Source organism: Rhineura floridana, chromosome 22 (genome assembly GCF_030035675.1).
Source record: "Rhineura floridana isolate rRhiFlo1 chromosome 22, rRhiFlo1.hap2, whole genome shotgun sequence".
NCBI lineage: Eukaryota > Metazoa > Chordata > Lepidosauria > Squamata > Rhineuridae > Rhineura > Rhineura floridana.
Window position 1 is genome coordinate 11,139,122 of NC_084501.1, and position 25,164 is coordinate 11,164,285.

At 46.3% G+C, this 25,164-nt stretch overlaps 1 protein-coding gene across 7 annotated transcripts; it reads left to right on the top strand.

The window, feature by feature from the left end:
- The first annotated feature begins 557 nt into the window (after positions 1–557).
- LOC133375051 (zinc finger protein 345-like) lies at positions 558–19,847 on the top strand. 7 transcript variants are annotated; one of them, XM_061606516.1, is made up of 12 exons: positions 558–640; positions 8,240–8,408; positions 9,316–9,442; positions 9,740–9,853; positions 10,876–10,965; positions 11,874–12,026; positions 13,266–13,451; positions 14,435–14,629; positions 15,883–16,056; positions 16,167–16,388; positions 17,560–17,904; positions 18,207–19,847. In XM_061606516.1, exons 2-12 carry the CDS (start codon positions 8,334–8,336, stop codon positions 18,602–18,604), a joined length of 2,079 nt encoding a protein of 692 aa, XP_061462500.1. In that variant the 5' UTR covers positions 558–640; positions 8,240–8,333; the 3' UTR covers positions 18,605–19,847. The 7 variants fall into 7 exon arrangements, with proteins under 7 accessions (XP_061462500.1, XP_061462502.1, XP_061462497.1 ...); XM_061606517.1 differs by lacking the exon at positions 558–640 and adding an exon at positions 7,991–8,076; XM_061606518.1 differs by lacking the exon at positions 8,240–8,408 and having other exon boundaries at positions 568–640.
- The last annotated feature ends 5,317 nt before the right edge of the window (positions 19,848–25,164 follow it).

Here is a 25,164-nt window from a genome sequence, read left to right on the forward strand (position 1 = left end):
TGTATTTTATCTTGTTTGTTCACCGCCCTGAGAGCTATTCTGCTAAGGGCGGTATATAAATTGAAATAATAAATAAATAATAAATAAACATGGCTAGGACTGGACTGTGAGCAGACACAAACTCCCCTCCCTTTCTCCAGCTGTTATTTTAAGGGGCTGGAATGCTAATGCTTCTTACCTGGGAGTAAGCCCCACTGAACTCAGTGGGATTTACTTCTGTGTAGACATTTTTCAAATTCAAATGTGAAACCTGCAAAGCTCTCTCCTCTCCATTTTTCCCCCTCTGTCATTTCCCTCAAACTCACTCATTGCCAGCACACAGAAGCACTGCACTCAATGGGACTTACTTCTGAGTAGACCTTTTAAAAATGGCAGAGTCCTTCAAAGCTTTTTCAGCCGCCCCCCCGCCCCCCGTTTTCTGCCTCTTTCCTTCCCTCAAGCTCCGTCGTTGCTTCAGGCTGGTCTCCCTTCCCTTCCCTCCATTTCAGCTTCATTCTTCTTTCCCGCCTTCCTTGAGCCCACTTCTGATTGGCTGCTGCTGCTGCTGCTGCTGGGACGAAGGCTCAGGCCTGTCCCGGGGGAGAAAAACTAATCGCTCACGATGAGCTCCACAGGGACGGCTTGCAGGGAGAATCACCAGGTGAGCAGAAGACGTCTTGGGGGTATTCACACGTTACTCTGTACCCAGGTAGAAGCCTCCTGTGCCTGGGTGCAGCTGCTCTTGAGAAAGTGTCTACACGTGGCGATTTCAAAAATCACCACATGTATAGTTACCCTGAAAAAAACTCCATTCAGTTTGGTGGGGCTTACTCCCTGGTAAGAAGCATTAGCATTCCAGCCCCTTAAAATAACAGCTGGAGAAAGGGAGGGGAGTTTGCCTCTGTGGCTGCTCACAGTCCAGTCCTAGCCATGTTTACTCAGAAGTAAGTCCCACTGAGTTTAATGGGGCTTACTCCTGAAGTGAATGTGAATATAGAATTACAGCCTTTAACTTCTAAATTCAATCCTTTCCTTTAAATACTAGGTGGTTTATCAATAAATATTATAAAATGTATAATGTCTATTAAATGTTCAATGTGTCATTATGTGGCTCTTACTGTTGCTTGTTACTAGTACACCTACTTTTCAGGATAGTGCCACAAATAGATTCCAAAACTTGCCCCAACTCCCCTGTTCAGGTAATGAATAATAGCTGCTATCACAACTGCAATAATAAAATAGCTGCAAGGAAAGGCCACTTTCCTCCTTCCTGGCAGCCAAGCTGCCTTCCTGGAGGGAGGAGGTCACAAAACATTTTGAGCTTATAAAGGGGGTCCCTTACTCATAAAGGTTGGGAACCACAGACATAGATCATAAAAAGAGATACTGATGATCCCTTTTTGATACTGAGCTACAAACATTTCTACTGAAAAACCACAGCCCAGAGCTTTCCTGTTTCCCAAATACCAGGAAAGGCTTTCCAGGGGACAGAGTATGTTACAGTGGGAGCAGTAGGCTAGAAAGCCCAACTGATAAATAATTTCCCCCACATTTATATTTTGAGTGTAGTTTTGTGTATTAAAACGCATGATATCCTCAAGAAAGAATCAGGTGTACCATATTGGAAGAATAGTTTCAGTTCATAATCTTTTAAGCAGCTTGTTTTTGTTGCAGCCCCCTCAAAATATTTTCATATATAAATATTCAATATATTTAGGTCTGCACTTTCACACATTTATCTATGAGTAAGTCCTATTGATGTCTATAGGACTGTATAGACATGTATAGGATTGTTCCATGAAAGCCTACATCAAAACCCATGCATACTCTAATAACAGGCAATGAAAAATGCAATATTTTAATAACTATAATTTTGATAGTTACAGGTTAGTATTTTCTTTTTAAAAGTTGGTGTTTTGATTTTAAAAACTTAAGAATCTGCAGGAAAAATGAAAAGAGTAAAACTACATTCCTGTTTCTGCCAACACTCTTTCTATTGAATGCACCCCTTGACAGGAAACAGTTTCAGGAAGTATAACAAACCCACATGCCTTGCCTTGTTGCCAGTAAAAGGGAATTGCTTCAATGGTGCATTTAATAAGTGTCATTGAAGCCATTTTCCTTCCCTGGCAGCAAGTGTGTATATAATAGACTGTACACTTGTTGAATGTTACATGTGAATAACTGTACGAGTGTACAGCCCAGCTACGTGTGTACCCAGGTACACAGACTGTACACTCGTTGACTATAATGTGTGAACAGGGCGTTAGGGTTGAACAAATAAGGCAGCTTTGGTCTGGGAAGAACGGGCATTAGCCAGAATATGATACAAGGCAACCTGTTAAGACCAGGTTGAACACAGGGCAACCACAGCAGAATTAAGAGTCTCTTCTCCAGCTGATATAGGCTTTGCCAGGTAAAAGCTGAGTCACACACTTGAGAAAAGCAGCCTACCCTGTTCTGAGCTGATAGGATTCTGGGGGCCTATGCTGATTGATCCTTGTTGGAAACTGTCAGCCCTCCATCATCACCCCTACCTGCTGGCCATGCTAGGTGCTGGGGCTGAGGGACACTGGAATCAAACAACACCTGAAGGGTTCCCCCACTACCCCTGGCATAGGCAAGATGAAACTAGATGGAGTAATGGCCTGGCTCTGTAGAAAACAGCTTTCTATGTTTATTATAATCATCATAATCATAATATAATTTATATCCCAGCCTTCCGCCTGAAGGAGCCCAGGGCTGCAAACATGAACAAAACAATTCATCAGAAAAAATAAAAGCACACTAAAAACATTCTAAAATGCCATTACAGTTAAAAAAGATTCTAAAACACTGTTCCTAAAAAAACACCAAAAAACATTCTTTCAGCAGTGACCTTTGGGTTGCCAGTAAAACGCTAAGAGATGCCTTCAGGGGTTGGGGTCCCAGTTACAGAAGATATAAAGTTTCACCAAAGTACTCACCCAAGAGAGCAGGGTTGCAGATGCAGCACAGGCCAAACAAACCACAGTCAAGCACAGCCCAGAGAAACAGTTTAGGTCCAAATGTGATCCAGAGACAAAGCCAGGCAACACTGCAAGGTCAATATTACAGGACATTCAGGCAAGACACAATTCAACAAGGCAGGAAGGCTAAAAACAAGCTAGAGACCAGAAACCTGTGTTGCTTCCAACTAGAATGGTCAAAGGGGAGACCTTATATCCTCTGGCATTCTAAACCACACCCTAACCACAGCTGCAAATAGTGGAGGTGTATCAATTTTTACTTACTCCTTACTCATGAGTAGACCAATGAGTCAGGTTGCATGGACACATACCTTGCCATCACTCTTCAGCCTGGACCCGAAGGTTCTTGCACCATCACTCTAGAGCAGCCTTTCCCAACCTTTGGGCCCCCAGATGTTGCTGGACTACAACTCCCATCAGCCCCATCCAGCATGGCCAATGGTCAGGAATTATGGGAACCGTAGTTCAGCAACATCTGGGGACCCAAAGGTTGGGAAAGGCTGCTCTAGAGGATGCGGGAGGCAATTCCATAAGAATGTAAGAAGAGCCTGCCGGATCAGGCCAAAAGGACCCATCTAGTCCAGCCTCATGTTCTCACAGTGGCCAACCAGATGTCCCAATGGGAAGCCTGCAAGCAGGACGTGAGTGCAAGAGCACTCTCCCCCTCCTGTAGTTTCCAGCAACTGGTATTTGGAAGCATACTGCCTCTGGCCATGGAGGCAGAGCGTAGCCACCCACCCCCTCCTCTGACAGTTCCATGGGTTCATCATCAGGTATCAACCCAAAGGGGCCCTCAAGGGGGCCATCAGCGTTGGATTCAGGGTGGGGCTGCCTGCTCCCCAAGGTCCTCAATCTGTGGAGTGTCTGGTTCATCCTCTGAGGACTCCATGTCTGGTACCAGGTCAGGGCCAGGCAGGACAGATCCTGGGTGTGAGGAACATGATGCACAGCCACTGGACCACCACCCCTCCCATTTTCACTTTATCAACAACTGGCCTGGTGTCCAAGATGGAAACCACCCTGCCTCCTGCTCCATCTTGCAGCTCAGAAAGGCTGCAACCCAATACATGCTTACCCAGGAGTAAGTCCCATTGAACCTAGTGGAGCTTACTTCTGAGTAGACACATATTTTTTTATTTTATTATTTTTATTATTTCAATTTATATACCGCCCTTAGCAGAATAGCTCTCAGGGCGGTGAAGAAACAAGATAAAATACAATATATCATAATAAAAATCATAAAAACATATACAAACAAACAACAAAAAACACTACAAAAACACAATACGACAAAAATTAAAAATACGGATTAAAAGATTAAAATGGTTAAGAAAATTAAAATGCCTGGGAGCATATTGGATTGCAGCTTTAGCTGTTTGTCCCTGACACACACACACTGCATCTCTTTATGGCTGCAATCTCATTCACATATCTATTTAAAGAATAATTTAATTAAGTGGAAGAAAAGGTAATTAATTTTAATTGATGATCATTCATTTTCCCTTTATTAATATATTCTAGCACTCGTAGATAGACTGCCTCTGATTGTGGAGGCTCCAAAAATCCAACTGGCCCAATATTCTGTTTCCAATGGCAGCTGGCCAGAAACATCTAAGGAAACCCATGAGAAGGCAAGGCCTTCCTCATTGTCCACCCCCCCTTTACTGCATTTGGTCCACTGCAGTATACTGCCTTGACAAGTGGAGGTTCACTTTGGCTATTCTTGCATAAGAAGAGCCAAGGCGGTTTGCCTCTAATTTCAACAATCTGCTTCCCACAGTGGACCAACCAGAAGCCTCCAGCAAGCCTGTGATGAAGGCATGACAGATGATGGTTTGCTTCCCTGTTGACAGTCCCCAGCATCAGATATACCACCTTGGGATATGGAGGTTTTGTTCAGGCATCGAGGCTAATATGAATCTGAACAAGCAAGGATGGGAAACATGTTGCTCTCCAGATATTGTTGAACTACAACTCCAAACTTCCCTCACCGGGGGGGGGGGGGGGGACTGATGGAGTCCAGCAACATCTGGAGGGCCACAGATTCCTTGTTGCTGCAATTAACCTGTTATCTCCCTGCAACTGATGCCTTTTCTCCATAGGCATGTGAGCCAGGCTCTCCTGGCCTTATGGTAGGCTCTGAAAGGGGCTCAGACCAGAGCTTGGAAGATTACTTTTAAAAAGTAATAAATTACAGTTAGTTACATGGCCCCCCAAAAATAGTAATTACTGTTACAATTACAATTGCTCTGAAAGTAACTGATTACTTTGCTTTTACTCAAAAGTAATTGCTACAATTACATTTTAGCTACTTTTTTAAAAACAAATGCCTACAAGGTGCTGGCCTTGGCTGCTGCACATTTAAGTAGCCTAAAACAACATTAAAAATAAGCACACACACACACAGAGGGTAGTAGAATATCTTTTTATCCATAAGATTAACAGAATGGTATAACAGAATCTCACATCCCCTCACCCCACCCCCAGCAATGATGATACCCCAACACACATTTTTTTGTATATATATATTGCCTCCAGCTCTTTTCTCCTTCCACTCCTGTCAATTTTTAAACTGTTGTTTTCTCCACCCCGTCTCGCTCCCCACCTCCTCTCTCGGCGCCTCCTAAGCACCCATAGAGCATGAAGGAAGAACAACGCTGCACAGAAACCCAATTTGAAGCACATGATTTTTATTCACAAATCAGTGGAGCTGAAGACTTCCCCTGCTCTCCCCCAAGTAATGCGCAAAAGTAATGCTGGAAACATTACAATTACTCCTCAAAAGTAATGAAGTTACTACTTGTTCTATTACCAACAAAATGTAATGAAGTTACCCACTCGTTACTCAAAAAAGTAATAAATTACAAGTAATTCATTACTTGTAACTAGTTACTTCCAAGCTCTGGTTATTAATATAGCACCATCTGGGCTGGATCAGCTCCTTAGAGGAATGGCGCTCTCAATGTTGGTGAGGACAACAGATTTTGACTCGGCCATCTTTACTCTGGGCAAAGAATAAGAGAGTTATTCCATGTGCTTGTAGCAGATCCACACCATACATTTCAAGCACATCCAATGCACATTTAAATCACATGACTTCCCCCAAAGAATCCTGGGAAGTGTAGTTTTTTAAGGTTGCTGGGAATTTGTAGCTCTGTGAGGGGAAAACCACAGTTCCCAGGATTCTTTGGGGGAAGACATTTGATTTTGATTTGATTTTAATATTTCTACTCCACCTTTCGGCCAAAAGGCCCGCAAGGCGGCTTACAAAAGAGCACCAATATAAGGATACATCAACAGAACATCAGTAATACATCAATAAAAGAATAAAAACCATACAATTTGCAATACATTTCAAGGTTGTCACAAACTACCTTCCCCCTCACTTTGGCAAAATAGGTATTATAGACATTGGGCTACTTTGCAAAGCTAGCCACACTCTCTCAGTCATAGTTCTATCCCCTGCAATATAAATGTAATAATTTATGGATTTTATTTGCACTGGCATTAACAGAATCATTTAAAAATGTTTACATTAGAAGAAAATTACACGTTACACTCCTGTATTTATTGCTACATTTTGTTTTTGAACTGACACACTACTCCCAGCCACAGCCGTGATTCAGATATGTGTTACATGTGTTTTAAATGTATGTGAGTAAACAGTTTTATGAGTGCACTTTGAAAGGTAGATATAATCAGAATAAACATGTATTGTAGGCTTAGTTTTCAGAGGCAGCAAACGAAAGTAAGTGTAAGCTTGTGCCTGGGCTGCACCACATCAGACCACAAGCGGAGGCTCAAATAAATGAACTTTCCTCCATTTAAAAATAAATAAATCTCTAAGTAGTGTACCGTCAACTTAAACAACTCAGACCACTTGTTTCACTATGCTCACACACAATGATATTCTATTATCGTTACAGAATCTTAAAAAGCACGTTTGATGATTGGCAAATGCTACTTGCAGAAAGTGGAAAAACTGAAAAGCAAATGTAAAAAAAAAAGTGCAATCAGGAGGACTATTTATTTATTTATTTATTTATTCAATTTATTAGTCGCCCATCTGGCTGGCTGTCCAGCCGCTCTGGGCGATGTACAAAATAGGCATGCAATACCTAGACATTAAAAATCTAAAAACAATGAAGATAAAATCTAGCCCACCCCAAAAGCCTGCTTGAAGAGCCAGGTCTTCAAGGCCCGGCGGAAACTCATCATGGAAGGGGCATGGCGGAGATCATGTGGGAGGGAGTTCCACAGGGTGGGGGCCACAACTGAAAAAGCCCTCTCTCTAGTCCTCACCAGTTTGGCTGTTTTGACTGATGGGATGGAGAGAAGGTCTTTTGAGGCTGATCTTGTTGGGCGGCATAGCTGATGATGCTGGAGGCGCTCCTTTAGATAGACTGTGCAATAAAATGTGCAATGCCACATACTCCATTTATTTGGTAAAGCTTTTCATTTGTTTATTTTAAATAAGTCTCAGCAGCCGTTCAGCCATAAACATGTGTAATCATGCTGGAACCAAATATCAAAATCAAAAGGGGGACATTTAGCTTTAATCAAATAAAACAAGCAAAGAAAAGCTATGCTGGAGAAAGTTCCTGACATCCTCTTCCTCCTGGGAACAGGCCTCTCCAGTTGTCCTCTGAGACTACATGCACACCAGCATTCAAAGCATATGTCTTCCCCAAGGGATGCTGGGAATTGTAGCTCTGTGGCAGATAAACTACAGTTCCCAGCATTCTTTGGGGGAAGCCTAGCGCTTTAAATTTATGGTGTGTTTGCATTTTTTGTTGTTCTCTCTCTGGGCATGATTTTCTCTCTTTCTTTTGCATCTTGCAGAGTGAGATCTGGCTCTCCTGGGCTGTGCCACTAGATGGCTCTGTCGATGGGATGGGTGTGCCAGAGTGGTTTCCTCCCTCTTCTCCCACAGCTCCAAAGCAACACAAAAGCTTCCTAGATCAGCAGAGGCTGCATCCGGTGGTCCTTTCACTGGGCTATGATGCGAGGGGCAGGGGTGTGGGGGTGGCTCAGGTCAATCCCTGTGCCTATTCACTTGCCTAGGAGAGACACAGCTGTGTTGAAAGATGTGAGTGTGAAGCAATAGTGCATTGTGTCCTGGTGCACACAGAGTCTCCATGTGCACGCCCCTCTCCCCAGTGTGTGTTTCTGGAGTGCTGGAGTTCCTTTTGTGCTGGGTGCTTGCATTAAACTCCTGCCTCACAGAGGTGTCTCTGGCATCTTCACTGCAGAGCTTTTGCCACGTGTGGAAGACACAGCTCTTCACCCTGACCTTTGACAGTGAAGGGATTTTTGTGGGACCCGCCTTCTTCCAAAGGCTGTGGGATGATGATGGCTTCATCATCCTCTTCCTCCCCCTGGGATGTGGAAGAGGCTGCAACAGTGGCTGAGATGGCCAAGGTAATAGGCTTACAATGCTTTTTTTTGGGGGGGGGGTATGGATTTGCATCCTGGCTGCCAGCCGGTTCGCCCTTTATACATATAACGTTTCCTACACATTTATGGTGCACCCACTTTTGAAATGCCATTATCCGTCTCCAGAAAAAAAAGGAAATAAAAGGTATCTTCAAGTCGGGAAAGGTACAGAAAAGGGCAACCAAAATGATCAGGGCAACTGGAGGAAAGGTTACAGCGTTTGGGGGCTTATTTAGGAAAAAAAAGAGAGTAACAGGGCTGTGGAGTTGGAGTCGTGGAGTCGGAGCAATTTTGGGTGGAGTTGGAGTCAGTAGAAATGTACCGATTCCGATTCCGACTCCGATTCCAACTCCAACTCCTTCATAAATGGCAAACGTATATTAACTAGAAATAACACATTTACTGTAATAAAATGGTAGCACAAGGCATTTCATCACCACCACATGAATCCAGAGCTTGGAAAAGTTACTTTTTTGAACTACAACTCCCATCAGCCCCAGGGAGTTGGAGTCGAAGGTCTGGCGTACCAACTCCACAGACCTGGTCAGTAATGGGGGGGTGTCTTGATAGAGCTATATCAAATGTTGCATGGTGTGTGAAGAAAGTGGATAGAGGGAAGTCCCGTCCCCCCTGCACAGACATTAGGATTCAGCCTGTAAGGTCCAGCAGCCAGTTCGTGTGTGTGTGTGTGTGTGTGCATGCGTGCGTGCGTGGGTTGTCATCATTTCCTCTTTTGTCTCAGACAGCAGTTTTCATTCTTCTTGACCTGCACCCACTCACAGAATAAATGTTTCCTTAGAATCGCTAATTCCTGAGTCATACTTCCTTTCCAGTTATGTGGACAGGGTTGATTCTGGGGGCAGTGAATTGGAGATTTTTTTCCTTCTTTCAGGGCCCCGTGACCTTTGAGGATGTCGCTGTGTATTTCACCGAGGGGCAGTGGGCGCTGCTCGATCTGAGAGAAAGAAACCTGTACGAGGATGTCATGAAGGAGAATTACGAGAACATCGTCTCTCTGGGTGAGGCTCTTTCTGCCTGCCTTTCCCCCCCAGCCTTGGGAAAGACAGAAAGCTCCCAGACTCCCCTTGAGAGAGGATCCCTTTCTTCACAAAATGGGGGGGGTAGCTACGGCTAAAGCAGCCCCTGAGCTATGGCCTGAAAATAAAGGAGGGTTCTAGTCTGACTCCTGGTGTTCTGGTTGAAATCGTAATACAGGATGCGGCTTACACCGAGTCAGACCATTTGTCCGGCCGTCTTGTCACAAATACTGACTCCCCCCTTAGCGCCTTTTCTGCTTGCTCTTTCTGCACCCGCAGAATTTCCCTTTCCGAAACCGGATTTGATTGCCCTGCTGGAACAAGGGGAGGAGCCATGGGTCTCAGATCCCCGAGACCCGGAGGAAAAGGAGACCGTCTCCGATGCCAGCTCAGGTGAAGCATCCATTAAACGAACTCCAAAATACGTTGGGGAGGCTGCAGCAAAATCCCACTGAGACTCCAGTGTCACAGTTTGAGGCCTCTGCACAGCAAGTAGCTGGTTTCCGACCGTCCAAAATCCCACATATGAAAACAGGCACGCTTGTGTGTTTGCAGCTCATTTCTTCATGCCGCAGACTTGAGCTTCCAACCACCGTCTTGTTTATTTCAAGAGACCCGCCCCCCTCTGGGTGGTTTACAACGTAGAACGTAACACTCAATATGTGTCGATGCATAACGTAATATCTATACAAAGAAATTACTAACGCAATACAAAGTCTCACAACGTTAAGTTATTACCTACTTATCTCAGATACAACTGTAAAATGCAATACATAGACTGTATATAACAGCAACAACCCAAGAAATAAATAAAGGAGGGGAAAGTCAGGAGCAGGGTATATAAAATACAAAAGCAGTTTATAAGCAGACAGCCGGCTCTCTATACAAAAGTAGCTCTTCATTCCCCCCCTGTTGCCCTCACAGAAAATGACAGGCCCTCCCGGCATTCACGGGGGACCTATCCTTTCCCAGGGTAAAGACATACTTACTGTTGTGCTGGTGCCAGTGTCCCTACCTCTCTTTTCTGAAAACGGGGGCACACGTCTCTAGTCAAACTCTGCCCCTTTTTACTCTAAAACCTGGTCAGATCAATTTGAGTGCATTTTTTAAAAAAATTCGACTTCAAGCAGATTTTGCAACTGATTGGCAGATCAAGCTGTTGCCCCTCCAGGTGTGGCCAATGGAAACACTTTGCTGTAGGTGGCTAGTGAGCCCACCCACAGCCTGAGTCTCTCACTCTGGGAGATCTCCACTTCCTTGCATCTTACACAGGGTTCTCTTGTGCCTGTTGCATTCAATTACTCTGTGACAATGTTGGGGCAGAAGCTGGCTGCGCATTGTGCAGTTGGGACTTAGGGGGATATCCCACAGATGACCTCATCTCATCCCTCCTGTCCTTTTTTTAAAAAAATAAGGGCTTCCTGAGCTCGTCTGTGTCCCAGAACAACTAGACCTGGACTCTGCAGGCGTTGAGCAATGTGGCATTTTCTCAAGTACTCACCCAGGTGAGAGAAGAAGTCAAAACCAACCCAAAAATTACTGGGGGTAGGTGAAAGGTGAGAATGTAATGGTCGGGGGGGGGCTCTACCTCGGAGGAGCTGCACTTTTGTGGCTTGCATGCAATAGGCATAAATTCTTAGGATGCTTCCAGATGGGGACTGAATGCTGCAAATGTGTTATTTAGATACCGCAAAGGGCTCATTGACAACTTACTGGATTTTCTGTGGAAAAAGTGAATCCCTGTTAAATTGGGATGGTGGGGAGGAGGGGATACGGACTGGCATTTTGATCACAGCATCACATGGATGCTGTGAAAAAACACTTGATGAGCAGCACTGATCTCGCAGTTCACACCCATCTCAAAGCTACCTTAGCCACCTCATCTATCGTTCCATTTCCCAAAAATGGTTATGTTACAGGATGATGTGCACAGGAGCAAAACAAACCTAGATAATGTATTTATTGAGTGCCTTGTGTCCATTTTTTTACATATGCAGATGCAGCATAGGCTGTTAGGAGTCTCGGTTGGTGAGGGAGCTCTTCATAATGCCAATTTGTGGGTGTCAATGGTTTTAAAGGGGGCTTGGACAATTTGGAGGGAGAGGAAAGGGTCCGTGCATAGTCGCCATGATGAGGATTATACGAGACTCAAGATCATTAGAGTGACTTGTAATACAGGATCTGATTAATTTTTAGCATCTGAATCAATCCTGGAGGGTGGGTAGTACTAGTCAGTAAGGAAAATCAGACACATTGCTGAGGGGAGATTATGAAACTTTTTTATATCATATGTCAGGCCGAATGACAAGTCTGGAAAGCTCAGGTGTTGAGGTTGTTAGAAACAGCCTGAAATGGAACAGGCCTTAATGAAGGATTTTCTTACTGCCTTTCTTAAACCTTCCCACGTAAGCAGGGGTGGTCTCCGGGCTGGTCCGAGAGGAAGAACTCTGGATCCTGCACCCCCAGGGCTACGAGCAAAGGCCCCTCTCTTCAGAAACGAGTTATAATAAACCTCCTTGGCTACTGCAGAGGATTGAGGAGAACTTTGGGGTCCCAACAAGACTGGGTGAGCTCTCTTTCTTGCACCCTGTTTTGAGCTCAGTTGTTGCACCATTTTATACCCCTGAGAGTGTCTCTCATTTCCCCAATTTCTCATCTTCTACTGGTGTTTTGCTCAAAGAAATGGGGGTGGGGAGAAGGGGGCTTGCACTGATCCCCACAGTCATGCTCTCCCCGAGCAAGACTTTCCCCAGCTGATCCTTCACCGCTTCTGTCATGGGGATGGTTCAGGCTGTGCTCATTTTCTTGGCAGATGGCGGGATGCCAAATGATGCCAGTGAAGGGAGCTTTCAGCAGAGGGGTCTTGAGCAGGAAACAGATGAGCAGTGACCAGGGGGTCCTCAACAGACTGTCTCTTAGAGGCCTGAAACTGGTAAGAGCAAAAAGTGTCTAGAGAAGTGACGGTGAATGCCGAGAGACACCGGGTGATATCCGGTGCCAGTCCAACTCAGAGTAGGCCCACTGAAGTTAAGTGACATGACTAAACTAATTTCAATGGGTCTAGTCTGAGTAGGGCTTAGTTGAATGCAGCCTTAGTTGAGTCAGAGTATTGGGGTCCATCCAGCTCAGTACTGTCAACACTGACTGGAAGCAGCTCTCCGGGGTTTCAGATGACGGGTCTTTCTGAGCCCTACCTGGAGATTGAACCAGGAACCTCCTGCAGGCATTGTCTGCTCTGCCACTTAGGTACAGCCCTTGCCTTAAAAATGAAGCACAATTCTGGTCCTCATGGTTCTGAAAAAGAGATTATTTTAGAAAGGGACAAGTTAGACCATTTGAGGCACCTAGCTTAATATTGCCTGCCCTGACTGGCAGCAGCCGTCTGGGGTTTCAGGCAAGGGACATTCCTGGCCCTACTTGGAGATGCCTCCAGGGATTGAACCTGGGACTTTCTGAGTGCAAAGCCTTAGCCCCAATTTCCATGCCCATATAGTCACTTCTCACTGACGTATCCCAGAATGCTCACCTGTCATGCTTTATAAAGAGGGTGGAGGTGGAGAGAGGCACCCTTTCCCTGCACGTACATACATCTTTTCCCTCCTCACTTTAACTCCTCTCCATATGAATAGAAAATAAAGCATGACACAACTTCAGTTTCCTTACCAGATCCGTAATGGTTGGTGGCTCTTGATGCTGTCCCCTCTCTTTAATTTCCACAAGTGTGCATTGTGCCTTCTTAGTGCTTTTGACCTTCTCTGTCCTCAGAGACCCATCCTTTCTTTCACTCTATCCCATTCACTCTCAGCAGGTGACAGGACGTTGGAAAGAAAGCACCGGTGTTCAGAGTGTGGGAAAGGATTCTGCCGCAAATCAAAACTCACAGAACACCAGAGAATCCACACAGGAGAGAAACCCTATTCTTGTTTTGAATGCGGGAGAAGCTTCCGGGTCAGCTCGCACCTGATCACACACCTGAGAACCCACAGAAGAGGTGAGACGCTTAACAGCCTCACTTAATGTTGAGCAAAGCTGCAGGTTCAGAAGAAGAGAATTAGGGGTGCATACCTTGATGCGTGTAATACTTGCTGTGCTCTTTATTCAGCACCATCAGGACTGGACTCTTTATTTTTACAGGAAAGGCTGCCGTTCAGTGGTAGAGCATCTGCTTGGCATGGTCCCAGGTTCAGTCCCCAATGGCATCTCCAGGTAGGGCTAGGAATGTCTCCTGACCGAGACCCTGCCGAGCTGCTGCCAATCAGTGTAGACAATACTGAGCTAGATGGACCCAAAGGGTCTGATTTGGTATAAGGCAACTTCCTATTCCCACAATGCAGATGAATAACTGAGGCTGAGAGACAGTGGCCTCCCAGTTAGTTTGTGGGAGAAGTGAAATCGGTCTACCAGGCACGATGGTTATGCTGTGCTTCCACGCTTGGAGACAATATGTTTCTGAGGGGAGAGTTGCTGTGGCACTCAGGTCCTGCTTGCAGGCTTCCCTTTGGGACATCTAGTTGGCCACTGTGAGGACAGGATGCTGGATCAGATGGGCCACTGACTTGATCCAGGCGGGCTGTTCTTACGTTCTTAAATTCAAACCAGGAACTTTATTCCAATTTTATTTTGAACAGAAAACCGCTTACAAAGTTTCCCCCCCTCCACAATATCAGAGTAAAAAACACAAAGAATAAGTAATAAAAAAACCTTAGAAGTCATTTATCACACTTAATCCAAACCTGTTGTAACGTTCACCATTTTTCTAAAAGCTTTGCCCTAATGGACTTTGGTAGGATCTGATTTCGACAAGATCCGGTCAAGAAACACAGTGGAGGTTCTGGCACTCACCTAGGGTAGGACACAGGGACTGCAAATGAGACAGGTTAATTGTGCATAAAGGAAAATAAATGCATCCCCCACGTGGAATCATTGCCTGGGTTCTCAGGCACGGGCTACAGTCCTCTGACTTTCTCCCCACAGGTGAAGTTCTGCTCGGCTGGAATGATCTGGTGAAGAAGCACCCGTGCCTTCTGTGTGGCAAAGCCTTCTCTGTCTCATCTTCCCTCATCCGGCACATGCGAGTCCACACGGGGGAGAGACCCTACCAGTGTCTCAAGTGCGGGAACAGATTTGGTCAGAAGTCCACCCTCACCATACATCAGAGAACTCACCTGGGTGAGGACTAACGAAGGCTGTTCTTAACGTGGCACCAAAATCAAAGCACTGGATTTTGCAGAAAAAGAAACCCAAGTTTTGCTCTCAGGTTGAACCTGGGCAAATCATAAACATGACTGCCGTCATCATAAGGGCTAGAAACTTATGGCTTGATATATACAGTAAACCAGGGGTAGCCAATGGGGTACCCTCCAGGTGTTGTTTTACTCCAGCTTCCATCAGACAGTCCCAGACAGTGACAGCATTTGGGGGCTCCACATTGGTGACTCCTGATCAAAGCCATCCTTTAGATCCCTCTAATGGAATGTGTGTTTGGTGAGGATAGTATGAAGAAGAAAAGACATGGGTGTTTTTTTTTTAGAAAGTGGATATCTATGTTAAATGATAATGTAGCTCTGGAGCAGGCTACTGAGGTTCGGTATATGACAGCTTTATATATTCCTATTTAATTCAGCTCTTTATTCAGAACTCTTGAGGACTAGAATCTCACTGCTAGAGCACTTACTTTGCATTTTTTATTCCAACAGGCTTTTAGAATAAAAGGTGGTTAGGACAGTTCGTTGAGCGGTTGCTGCATTGTCTATTGCTTAATTGCACTATGTTAATTTGTTTTATTTATTTTAAGTGGATGTTAAATGTTTTAATCTTGCTAACGGTTTAATCTTATTTTAATGTAGAATTTTGAATGTTTTAATCATATGTTTTTACGTTGTTGTAAGCTGCCCTGAGTTCCACTGGAAAAAGGGCGGGGTATAAATAAAGATAATAAAGAAATACAAATAATATAAAAATGGAAAAGGTTCCAGGTTCAATCCCTGGCATCTTCAGTTAGGGCTGGGAGAAGAGTCCTGTCCAAAAGTGTGGAGAGTTGCTACCAGTCAGCGTTGACAATACAAAGTTAGATGCACAAATGATCTGACTTGGTACAAGGCAGCTTCCTATGTTCCATTTATTTAAATTAAAAACTTACGTGTGCTGTATGAGGAACATGGCATGCTTCAGTGTACGCCTAGTTGAATGTGGCTTATTTTATTTATATTTCATAGGCTTATATACGGTACAATAAGGAAAAGTATCTAGGCACAGAACATGTGCAGAGAAGATGCTTGTTCTTCTGATGTAAAGCATGGAGTGGTTTAAAGACAAAGGCCAGATTGCCTCCCTTGTTCAGTGTTCCAATCCTGACTCTTCCCTCCCCGCTTTAGGGGTGTGCCTCCGCACCCAGTCTGTATTTAATCTTTTGTCATCTTCAGGTGATTTGAGGGAAGAGCAGACGTGCCTTCAGTGCGGGAAGACCTTTACTGAGAAAGCGGGGCTCGTAAGACACCAGAGACTCCACACAGGGGAGAGGCCTTATGGGTGCTTCGTCTGCGGGAAAAGGTTTAACGACAAAGGAAACCTTGTTAAACACCAGAGAATTCACCTGGGTGAGGAAACCACAATAAGCCAACGTCTTTCACTTTCAAACAGTTGCCATGGTCTAGCCCTCTATGACTTCCTATCTCTGCTAGCACACACTCCTCTCTCATACCGGCAGGGCGTAATCCTAACCACACCGTGGATGATGTTGGAACTGGCAGTGGGAGCAAGTGGGAGAAGAAACATCCTTGCCCTGAATGTGGAAAGAGGTTTTATCACAGATCGGAGCTCAATACACACCAGAGAATCCACACTGGAGAGAAACCTTTCGAGTGCCTGGACTGTGGGAAGAAATTCAGCTGGAAGCAGAGTCTGCTTAAGCATCAGAGAGTCCACCTTGGTGAGGAAAGCTCTGTAGCCTGGCCTCAGCTGGGACAATACATTTCCAGTAGTGTATTTATTTATTCATTCATTTATTACATTTCTATCCCAACGTTTTCTTCAAGGAGCTCAAGGGGGCGTATATGGTTATCCTCTTCCTCATTTAATTCCCACAACAACCCTGTGAGGTAGGTTAAGCTGAGTAATATACTGTCTGGCCCAAGGTCACCCAGTGAACGTCACGGCTGAGTGGGGATTTGAGCCCTGCACTCTCAGGTCCTAGTCTGACACTCTAACCACTATGCCACACTGGCTTTTAGACTGTGAGGGCACAGTAGCCAGTCTGGTCCTGAGCTGGCCTTTAACTTCTGGCTTTACAATCTCTAGTCAGAGAAGCGTGATGCCCCGCTTCTCTCTCCTTCAGGGAGTACAGTTTATATTTCATAGGCTTATATACGGTACAGTTTACTTTGGCTCCCGGCCAGCTTGCATCCAAGGAGAAAGATGCAATTCTTTAACACCTCACCGCAGTTCCTCCATGGTATGGTCAGGGCCAGCCCTACCAGGAGACAGAATGGGGCATCTGCCTCAGGTGGCAAATGCTGAGGGGCAGGGAATGGGCAGAGTTGCGGGTGGGTCACATGCCCTGAGACCCCTGAGCCGTCCTGCTGCCCTCAGTTGCAGTGGGGGACGCTGTCCTCTTGCCCGGGTTGAAATAAGAGTCGGCTGTCGGTCTGCTCAGCTTTTAGGAATGCAGGAAGCTGCCCAAGCTGAGCCATCTAGCTCAGTAGTGCCCGCATGACTGGCAGCAGCTCTGCAAGGTTTCAGGAAGGAGTCTTTGTTCCTCAGCCCTGGCTGGAGATGCCGCTGGGGATTGAACCTCATGCATGCAAAGCAGGTGTTCTGCCAGTGAGCTACGGCCCTTCTTCCCGCATTGCACGTGGGATTTGGCCAGGGCGGGGGTCAGGAAGAGAGACTTTCACTCAGACTGTCTTGGGCTGGCCCTGAGTATGGTTGTTCGTCAGAACAAGCTAAAGAGGCTGGGAAGGGCTCAGGGCAGCAATCTCGTCCAAAGGTATATTGGTGTCTCTCCATCTCTTTTACTTTTTTTCTGGTTTTTTGCCATTTCCTTTCTCCTCACCATGTGTGAGTTGTGTGAGGCTCTTGTCTGCATTTCCTCTCTATCTCAGGGAGCGGTTTGATAACAAAACATCCATGCCCCGAGTGCGGGAAGAGCTTTGCAGAGAAAGCAAACCTTTTGAAACACCAGAGAATCCACACAGGGGAGAAGCCTCACGAATGCTTCCACTGTGGGAAGCAGTTTGCTACCAGGGGGGCCCTGGTTATCCATGAGCGCATCCACACAGGAGAGAAGCCCTATGGATGTATCGAGTGCGGGAAGCAGTTTGTAGACAAAGGAAGCCTCGTCATACATCACAGGACCCACACAGGAGAGAAACCCTTTGAGTGCCGGCAGTGTGGGAAAAGGTTCGCCCAGTTGTCAGCAGTGGCTCAGCATCGGATAGCGCACCATGGTGAGGAAATTGTCTACTCTGGTTCGAGCGCTGGGTGCAGGGCACATGCTGTTTTTAATCTGCAGCCTGCCCCCCTAAGAGCTTGCAGATTTCCCCAGTTTTATGTCATCTGCACATTTGATAAGCGTGTTGCCACATCTGTCATTCCAGAGCTTGTTTTGCTCAAGAGTTCCCTTTTTTTCTCTCTTCTGGGTTATTCTGCAGAAGACTTCCCTTTCTCATGCCCCTGTTTAATCCGTTCTTTCCTCCTTCCCTCCCCACCAAAGGGGCTGATGTCTCTTTAACTCTGCTTCTCATTCCAGCAGACGGCTTGCAGAAAATGCACTCCTGCCGCGAGTGTGGGAAAAGCTTCCACGTGCAATCGAAGCTAGCCAGACACCAGAGAATCCACACGGGGGAAAAGCCCTACGAGTGTTTTGAATGTGCCAAAAGGTTCACCGACAAAGGAGACCTGGCTAAGCATCACAGAACCCACACTGGGGAGAAGCCCTTTGGCTGCCTGGAGTGCGGGAAGTGGTTTGGGCGCAGAGAGCACCTCGTGAACCACCAGAGGGTCCACCTGCCAAAGGAGACTCGGTTTCGGCCCAGCCTTGAGGTGGCCGGCAGGAAGGACTCTCTGGAAGGACACAGGAGTGCTGGGTCGTTTGGAGCCAGCTTATGCATCCCCTTGGCCACTGCGGGAGGCAGCTGTTCTCCCTGAAAGAGCAGCCTGCCTTCTATAGCCTCCTGGATCCGAACAGCTCCCTGTTTCTGTCGCAGCTTCTGCTGTTTTACCCCAGGCAGCTCCTTCATGTGGGATCCTTTTCCCGGAGAAAGCCAAAGCAATCTCTGGGCTTGTCCATACTGAGGTTTACTGTGTATCCAAAGCTGGTTGTGTCTTAGTTGTCTGGGCATCGTCCAGTGCAGTGGAGGATGTTCCACTAAGGCAGCCTTTCCCAACCGGTGTGCCTCCAGATGTTGTTGGACCACAACTCCCATCAGCCTCAGCCAGCATTGTCAGTGGTCAGGAAGATGGGAGTTGTGGTCCAACAACATCTGGAGGCACACTGGTTGGGCAAGGCTGCACTAAGGCAAGTGGGGCACTGCCCACCAACTTTGGTCTGTCCTCAGCCAGCCCCTGCCTGCCTGCTTTCTTTGAATGCAGTCCAGGGAGTGGAGGCACCGGCTGTCAGATCCCTCCTTCTCCTTAGTGTCACCCTGGTAGAGACCAGAGTGGTTCCACCTCCTGTTGGTCTCTCTACTTTCTGCCCTGTGCCAAGGGGCACCAGCCACCACTGTCGTCCACATGGCATTGCCCATCTCACTTTCTTTTAAAAGAGCAAGCTTGGATTTCCTTTCCGTATCAGGAGAAGATATCTTGCATAGAATTCTAGGGCATTCGTGACAGAAGGAAGCAGGTCCCATCTTTCATTTCAGGCTGGTTGACCCTAAACAATCCTAAGCATGCTTTGAATTGTGGCCCAACATTGTGGGACTGACTTCTGAGTAAACATCTCCAGGATTATGCTGCAAAGCTCCCATTTGAGAGTGGCCTTCTTAATTAATGTGATCTATGTTAAAGTCTGTCTCTATGGTGTTTCAGAGTGGTTTTTGTGTTTCTGTTTGCCCACCTGGGCTCCTACTGGAAGGAAGGGCGGGATATAAATCAAATAAATAAATAAATAAATAACAGTACAAAAAGCAACTGAAAATAGACTTGAAAAACTGTGCAAATGGCATACTTAAGGCAGGGATATTTTCCTACAGCGGGAAAAGCTTGGATACATCTGAGCTGAAGCAGTTACTAAGCATTGAATTACGTTGTTGTAATAATACCTAAAAAAGCTAGACATCAGTTTGGAGCAATGCCAAAATGTGGGGCACATTTTTTAACAAACAAAATATTGAATTATCTTAATTGGCTGGTGCCTCCCCATTGCTTTGTGGAACAGTGGTTAAAAAAAAAAAAATCACAGCCTCCCCCCCGACAGCTTTTCATTTTTCAAACAATCCACTGGGACTTTGTTACACATGTTGGCATGTCGTGTGTCATTTGCTCCAGAGAGCCCACAAAAGAGGTACTTTTCATGCCAGGGCTTCTAATGCTGCTGCGCTGTTCCTGTCCTGCAACCCTCTTGAAGCCTCGTTGACTCCACATAGCACCTCATACGGCTCTATATTCTCTGTAAATATATCCCAGATTGCCTGTCCTCATTTGCTGGTTGCCCCTGAACAATCCTAAGCATGCTTTGAATTGTGGCCCAACATTGTGGGCCTGACTTCTGAGTAAACATCTCCAGGATTATGCTGCAAAGCTCCCATTTGAGAGTGGCCTTCTTAATTATTCGTTCCCACTTGGCAGTCAGAGCAATCCTCACCATTTGACTGAATAAACAGCCATTTAAACAGGGAAAACAAGTATTTGTGCACTTGCATTGTAATGCAGAATTAGACTATTATGGGTTCAAAGACAAGCAGGACTGCAGACAAAATTGTTGCGCTGTAGAGGTCTCCTGTTCAAGGTGCCAGCCAGCCAGCCGTGCCATCATAGAGGAAACTCCATTCCATTCAACCTCCCCAGTTTTCTGGACATGCCATCTTTTGTGGCTACTGATCAAGCTCACTGAGTCTTCACTGGCCATACAGGAAGGGCCGTAGCTCAGGGACAGAGCATCTGCTTTGCATGCAGAAGGTCCCCGGGTTCAATCCCAAGCAGCGTCTCCAGGTAGAACTGGGAATGCCCCCAGCCCAAAAGCCTGAAGAGGCATTTCCACTCTGTGTGTAGACATTACTGAGCCACAGGGACCAACGGTCTGGCTCAATATAAGATAGCTTCCTATGTTCCTGTTTGGGGAAGGCCGTAGCTCAGCGGCAGAGCATCTGCTTTGCATGCAGAAGGTCCCCAGGTTCAATCCCAGGCAGCGTCTCCAGGTAAGTCTGGGAAAAGACTCCTTTTTTGTTTGAACCCCTGAAGAGCTGCTATCAGTCAGCACAGACGGCACTGAACTAGATGGACCAGTAGTCTGATTCAGTGTAAGGCCGGTTCGCATCTTCACTGACTGGTTCTAGGGTTGTTTTATTTGCCCCCATAGCAACAGAATATTTTATGTGCTTCTGTAAACCATGGGATGTCCCCCCTTCCCCCCCCTGGTCACAGTGACACCTCCCTCTTGTACTCTCAGAAGCCCCCTTTTGGATAAGCAGAGGTTGGCCCTGAGCACTTGAGTTTGCTATGAGAGGGAGCGACGATGATGATGATGAGCGGGAAAACGTTTGCATGATAGCACCCGGCTGAGGAGCATCTGTGGCCCTCCGGATGTTGCTGAACTCCAACCCATCTTCCCTGGCCATTGGCCATACCTGCTGGGGCTGATGGGGACTGTGCAGCTCTGGTAGCCTCACCTCAAAAAGGATACTGTAGAGTTGGGAAAGTTTCAGATAAGGGCAACCAAGAAGGGGGATGGAGCGACTCCCCAATGAGGAACGGTTGCAGCATTTGAGGCTTTTTGGTTGAGAAGAAAGGCGAGTCGGAGGCAAGCATAAGAGACAAGTGTATAAAATTATGCGTGGCATGGAGAAAGTGCTTAGACACAAGGGTTTCCGCCTCTCATAACACTAGAACTCTTGGAAGTGAACGATGGAATTTTGCACTACACAGTGTAGTGACGGCCACCGACTTGAATGGCTTTAAAAGAGGCGCAGAGTGGTCAGCGGCGGTAACGCAGCCGAAAGCTCTGCTCACAGCTGGAGTTCGATTCCAATGGAAGGAGGAAGTCGAATATCCGGTAAAAGGGGTCAAGGTCCACTCAGCCTTCCATCCATCCGTGGTCGGTAAAATGAGTACCCGGCATATGCTGGGGGGTAAAGAAAGGCCAGGGACAGAACTGGCAATCCCACCCCATATATACGGTCTGCCTAGTAAACGTCGCAAGACGTCACCCTGAGTCAGAAACGACTCGCACTACAAGTGCGGGGACACCTTTACCTTTTTAGACAAATTCAAGGCAGGAAACAAGGCTTTCAATGGCTACTGGCCATGATGGCTATGTTTGACGTCCCCTGTCGGAGGCAGCGTGCTTCAAAATACCAGTTGCTGAAAAGCACAGGAGGGGAGAGTTGCAGTTGCTCTAAGGCATCTGGTTGGCCATTATGAGAACAGGTTTCTGGACAAGATGGGCTACCGGCCTAGTCTGGCAGGGCTCTTCTTACATGTTTATGTTCTTATGGAGTCGTAGTTCAGCAACATCTGGAGAGCCAAAGGTTCCCTGCAACTGGCATAGCAGGGGATGCCATAGAACTGCAACCAGGAAATACAGGCAAGTCATGCAGAACAGTCGATGCCTCAAGAATCCCTCTGCCATCCCCCCCTCCAGGCACTTTCCCAGCCCATGTTAGGCAGGTTAGTGCTGCAGTTGGCTTTAAAGTCAGAGAAATCCAGAAGCCCACTTTTAAAAAACCCAGACGTTGATCCTGGATTGCACACCCCTATGGCAGTGATGACGTCATCTCTTTCCTCTTTCACAAGTGGAGTGAACTAATGATATCAATTCCAGAGAAAGTGGCTTTTGTGGAACTGGCTAAAAACGCTCCTGCTGGCCCCGATAGAGGTTTTGGCTCTCATAATAAATATTTCCTTCACACCCAGTTCCTCTTCAGCTCCTTTTCTTGCTGACCCTGAAAAATGATTCAGGATCACATGATACTCCTTCCTCATGGTTCCTCTTCAATACCTTTTCTTGCTGACCAGGCTGGAAAAAAAGAAAGATTCTGGCTTCCTTGAACAGGTGTCTGACAACAGTGCTGAACTAGAGAAGGGCAAATAAACCTGAGTTCGATTTGGACAAAGCAGAGGCAGACGAGCCACAGCTCGGCCATAGCGGCAGAGCACGTGCCTTGCATGCAGAAGGTCCCTGGCTTGACCCCCAGTGGTGTCTCCAGATAGAGCAGGGAAGGACTCCTGCTTGAAATCCTGGGGGGGCTGCTGCGTGGCCCGTGGCAAGGGCTGATGGGAGTTGATTGATTGATTGGCTGAGTTTATTTATATGCCACCTTTCCACAGTGAGCTGTGCGCAGAGAAGCTTACAACAAACATTCAAAATATCAAAATACAAAACACTGAAGCAGGGGAAAGAAGTCTACAAAACAACCAATGTATTCAAAAAGGACAAAAACAATTTAGCAAACATTCAGTATTACAAAAGAAATAATTGCCACATCATGGCTCTTTGTATCTCTAGCCCCTAAATGTATTCCTGCTCTTTAGGAAGTCACCTTGGAACAAGATCTTTCTAGCGCCTTAGTACTGAGCATGCCCGGTCCTCATCAGAAAACAGGACAGAAAACCTCAGAGTTGAAGATGCCTATAGCTCCCTCTTCTTTCTCAGTAGTCCTATTTTGTCTTCATTTCTTGGAGTTCAGGCCAAAGGCTCCCCACTCCTGGGAAGACAGCACTGAGCTATCTATTTTATTTATTTATTTTATTATCATTATCTTTACCCCGCCCTTTTTCCAAAACTGGAACTCGCGGCGGCTTCCAGATAAAAGAACACATATACCTAAAAATGTACAAAAGTCTAGATTAAAATAGAATTAAACTATTTACAGTATTAAAACCATTCATACATACAGTTAAAATAATTCAAACTCAGTTTAAAATAATACAATTAGACAATAGCAATGCAGCACCCTTCAAGCCCTGTCCTTAACAGCTTTCAGTTCCAAAGGCTTGCTGGAATAAAAAAGTCTTTGCTTGCCAACGGAAGGACTGCAAGGAGGGGGCCATTCTTGCCTCCCTAGGAAGGGAATTCCAAAACCTCGGGGCAGCCACGGAAAAGGCCTATCTCGCGTCCCCACTCATCGTGCTTGTGAGGACGTGGGTATTGAGAGAAGGGCCTCTCCTGAGGATCTCAGGGCCTGGGCAGGCTCATATAGGGAGATACGGTCTGACAGCTCAGTGGTCTGACGTGGCACAAGGCAGCTACCTAGGATGCTATGAGTCCAGCCTCAGCTGTGCTGCAAGTTGAAAGCAGGAACACAAAATGTGCCTGCAAGCCGCTGGGTCCAGATGAGAAGAGTAGGGAGGCAAGCCCAGGTACCGCCTGGGAAGCAGAAGGCAGGAGAGGCACGTGCATCTTCACGCATGTCGGCCCTGCCTTTCAAGATAGGATCATCCTAAGGCGGCTTGCCGCAGCAATAACTAGCAAAAGGTGCAGCCAAGAAGACATCAGAGGGGCATGTGCTTTTGCTTTAATGTTTTCTGATATGTAAGATTGTAACCACCGCTTTGAGATTTTTGAAATATTAAGTGCTATATAAATGTTTTAAAATAAAAATTATAAATAAATAAAGGGGGGGGCTTAGTGGGACAGCAAGCGCTCCTTAGTCAGGGGAAGTGAGCAAGGGGGACAAAGCAGGGGTTTATGACTTCCGGATTAGACACCTGCCATGCGCTTTAGGTGAGGATGCCCTTCAAGATGGTTCAGGAAGCACGTCTGGCCCAGACTGCTGCGTCCTGTCCATTGACAAAGGGTGGGTTGGGGAGACCACATCAAGCCAATTCTGAAATTAGCTTCCAGTGTGTGTCCAGTTTAAGGTACTGATATTGATGTTTAAAGGCCATGCGGCTCAGTGTTGTTCAGGGGGTGCCTTTTCCCATACAACACTACTCCCCACCCCAAGATTTTTAGGTCTCCCAGTGAGATGGTACTCTAGGTTCCCTCCTCTAGGGAGGTAAAAATTAGGCACAGGGCCTTTTTTGTGTTGGCCCCATAGTCATTGAATGAGCCCCTGCCATGTCTGCCTGTGTCCATCTCAGGGGCAGTGTGCGGCAGCTGTGAAAAAGGCAAATTCCTTGCTAGAGATCATTAGGAAAGATATTGAAAATAAAACTGCCGATATCATAATACTGTTATACAATTCTATGGTGTGGCCACATCTGGAATACTGTGTACAGCTTTGGTTGCCTTACCTCAAAAAGGGTATTGTAGAGCTGGAAAAGGTTCAGAAAAGGGCAACCAGAATGATCCAGGGGATGGAGGGACTCTCCTCTGAGGAAAGGTTGCAGCATTTGGGGCTCTTTAGTGTAGATAAAAGGTGAGTCAGAGGTGATATGATAGGAGTGTATAAAATTATGCATGGCATGGAGAGAGTGGATAGAGAAAAGTGTTTCTCCCTCCCTCATGACACCAGAACTTGTGGACAGCCCGTGGAGGCAAATGTTGGACGATTCAGGACAGACAAAAGGAAGGACTTCTTCACACCGTTCATAGTTAAACTCTGGAA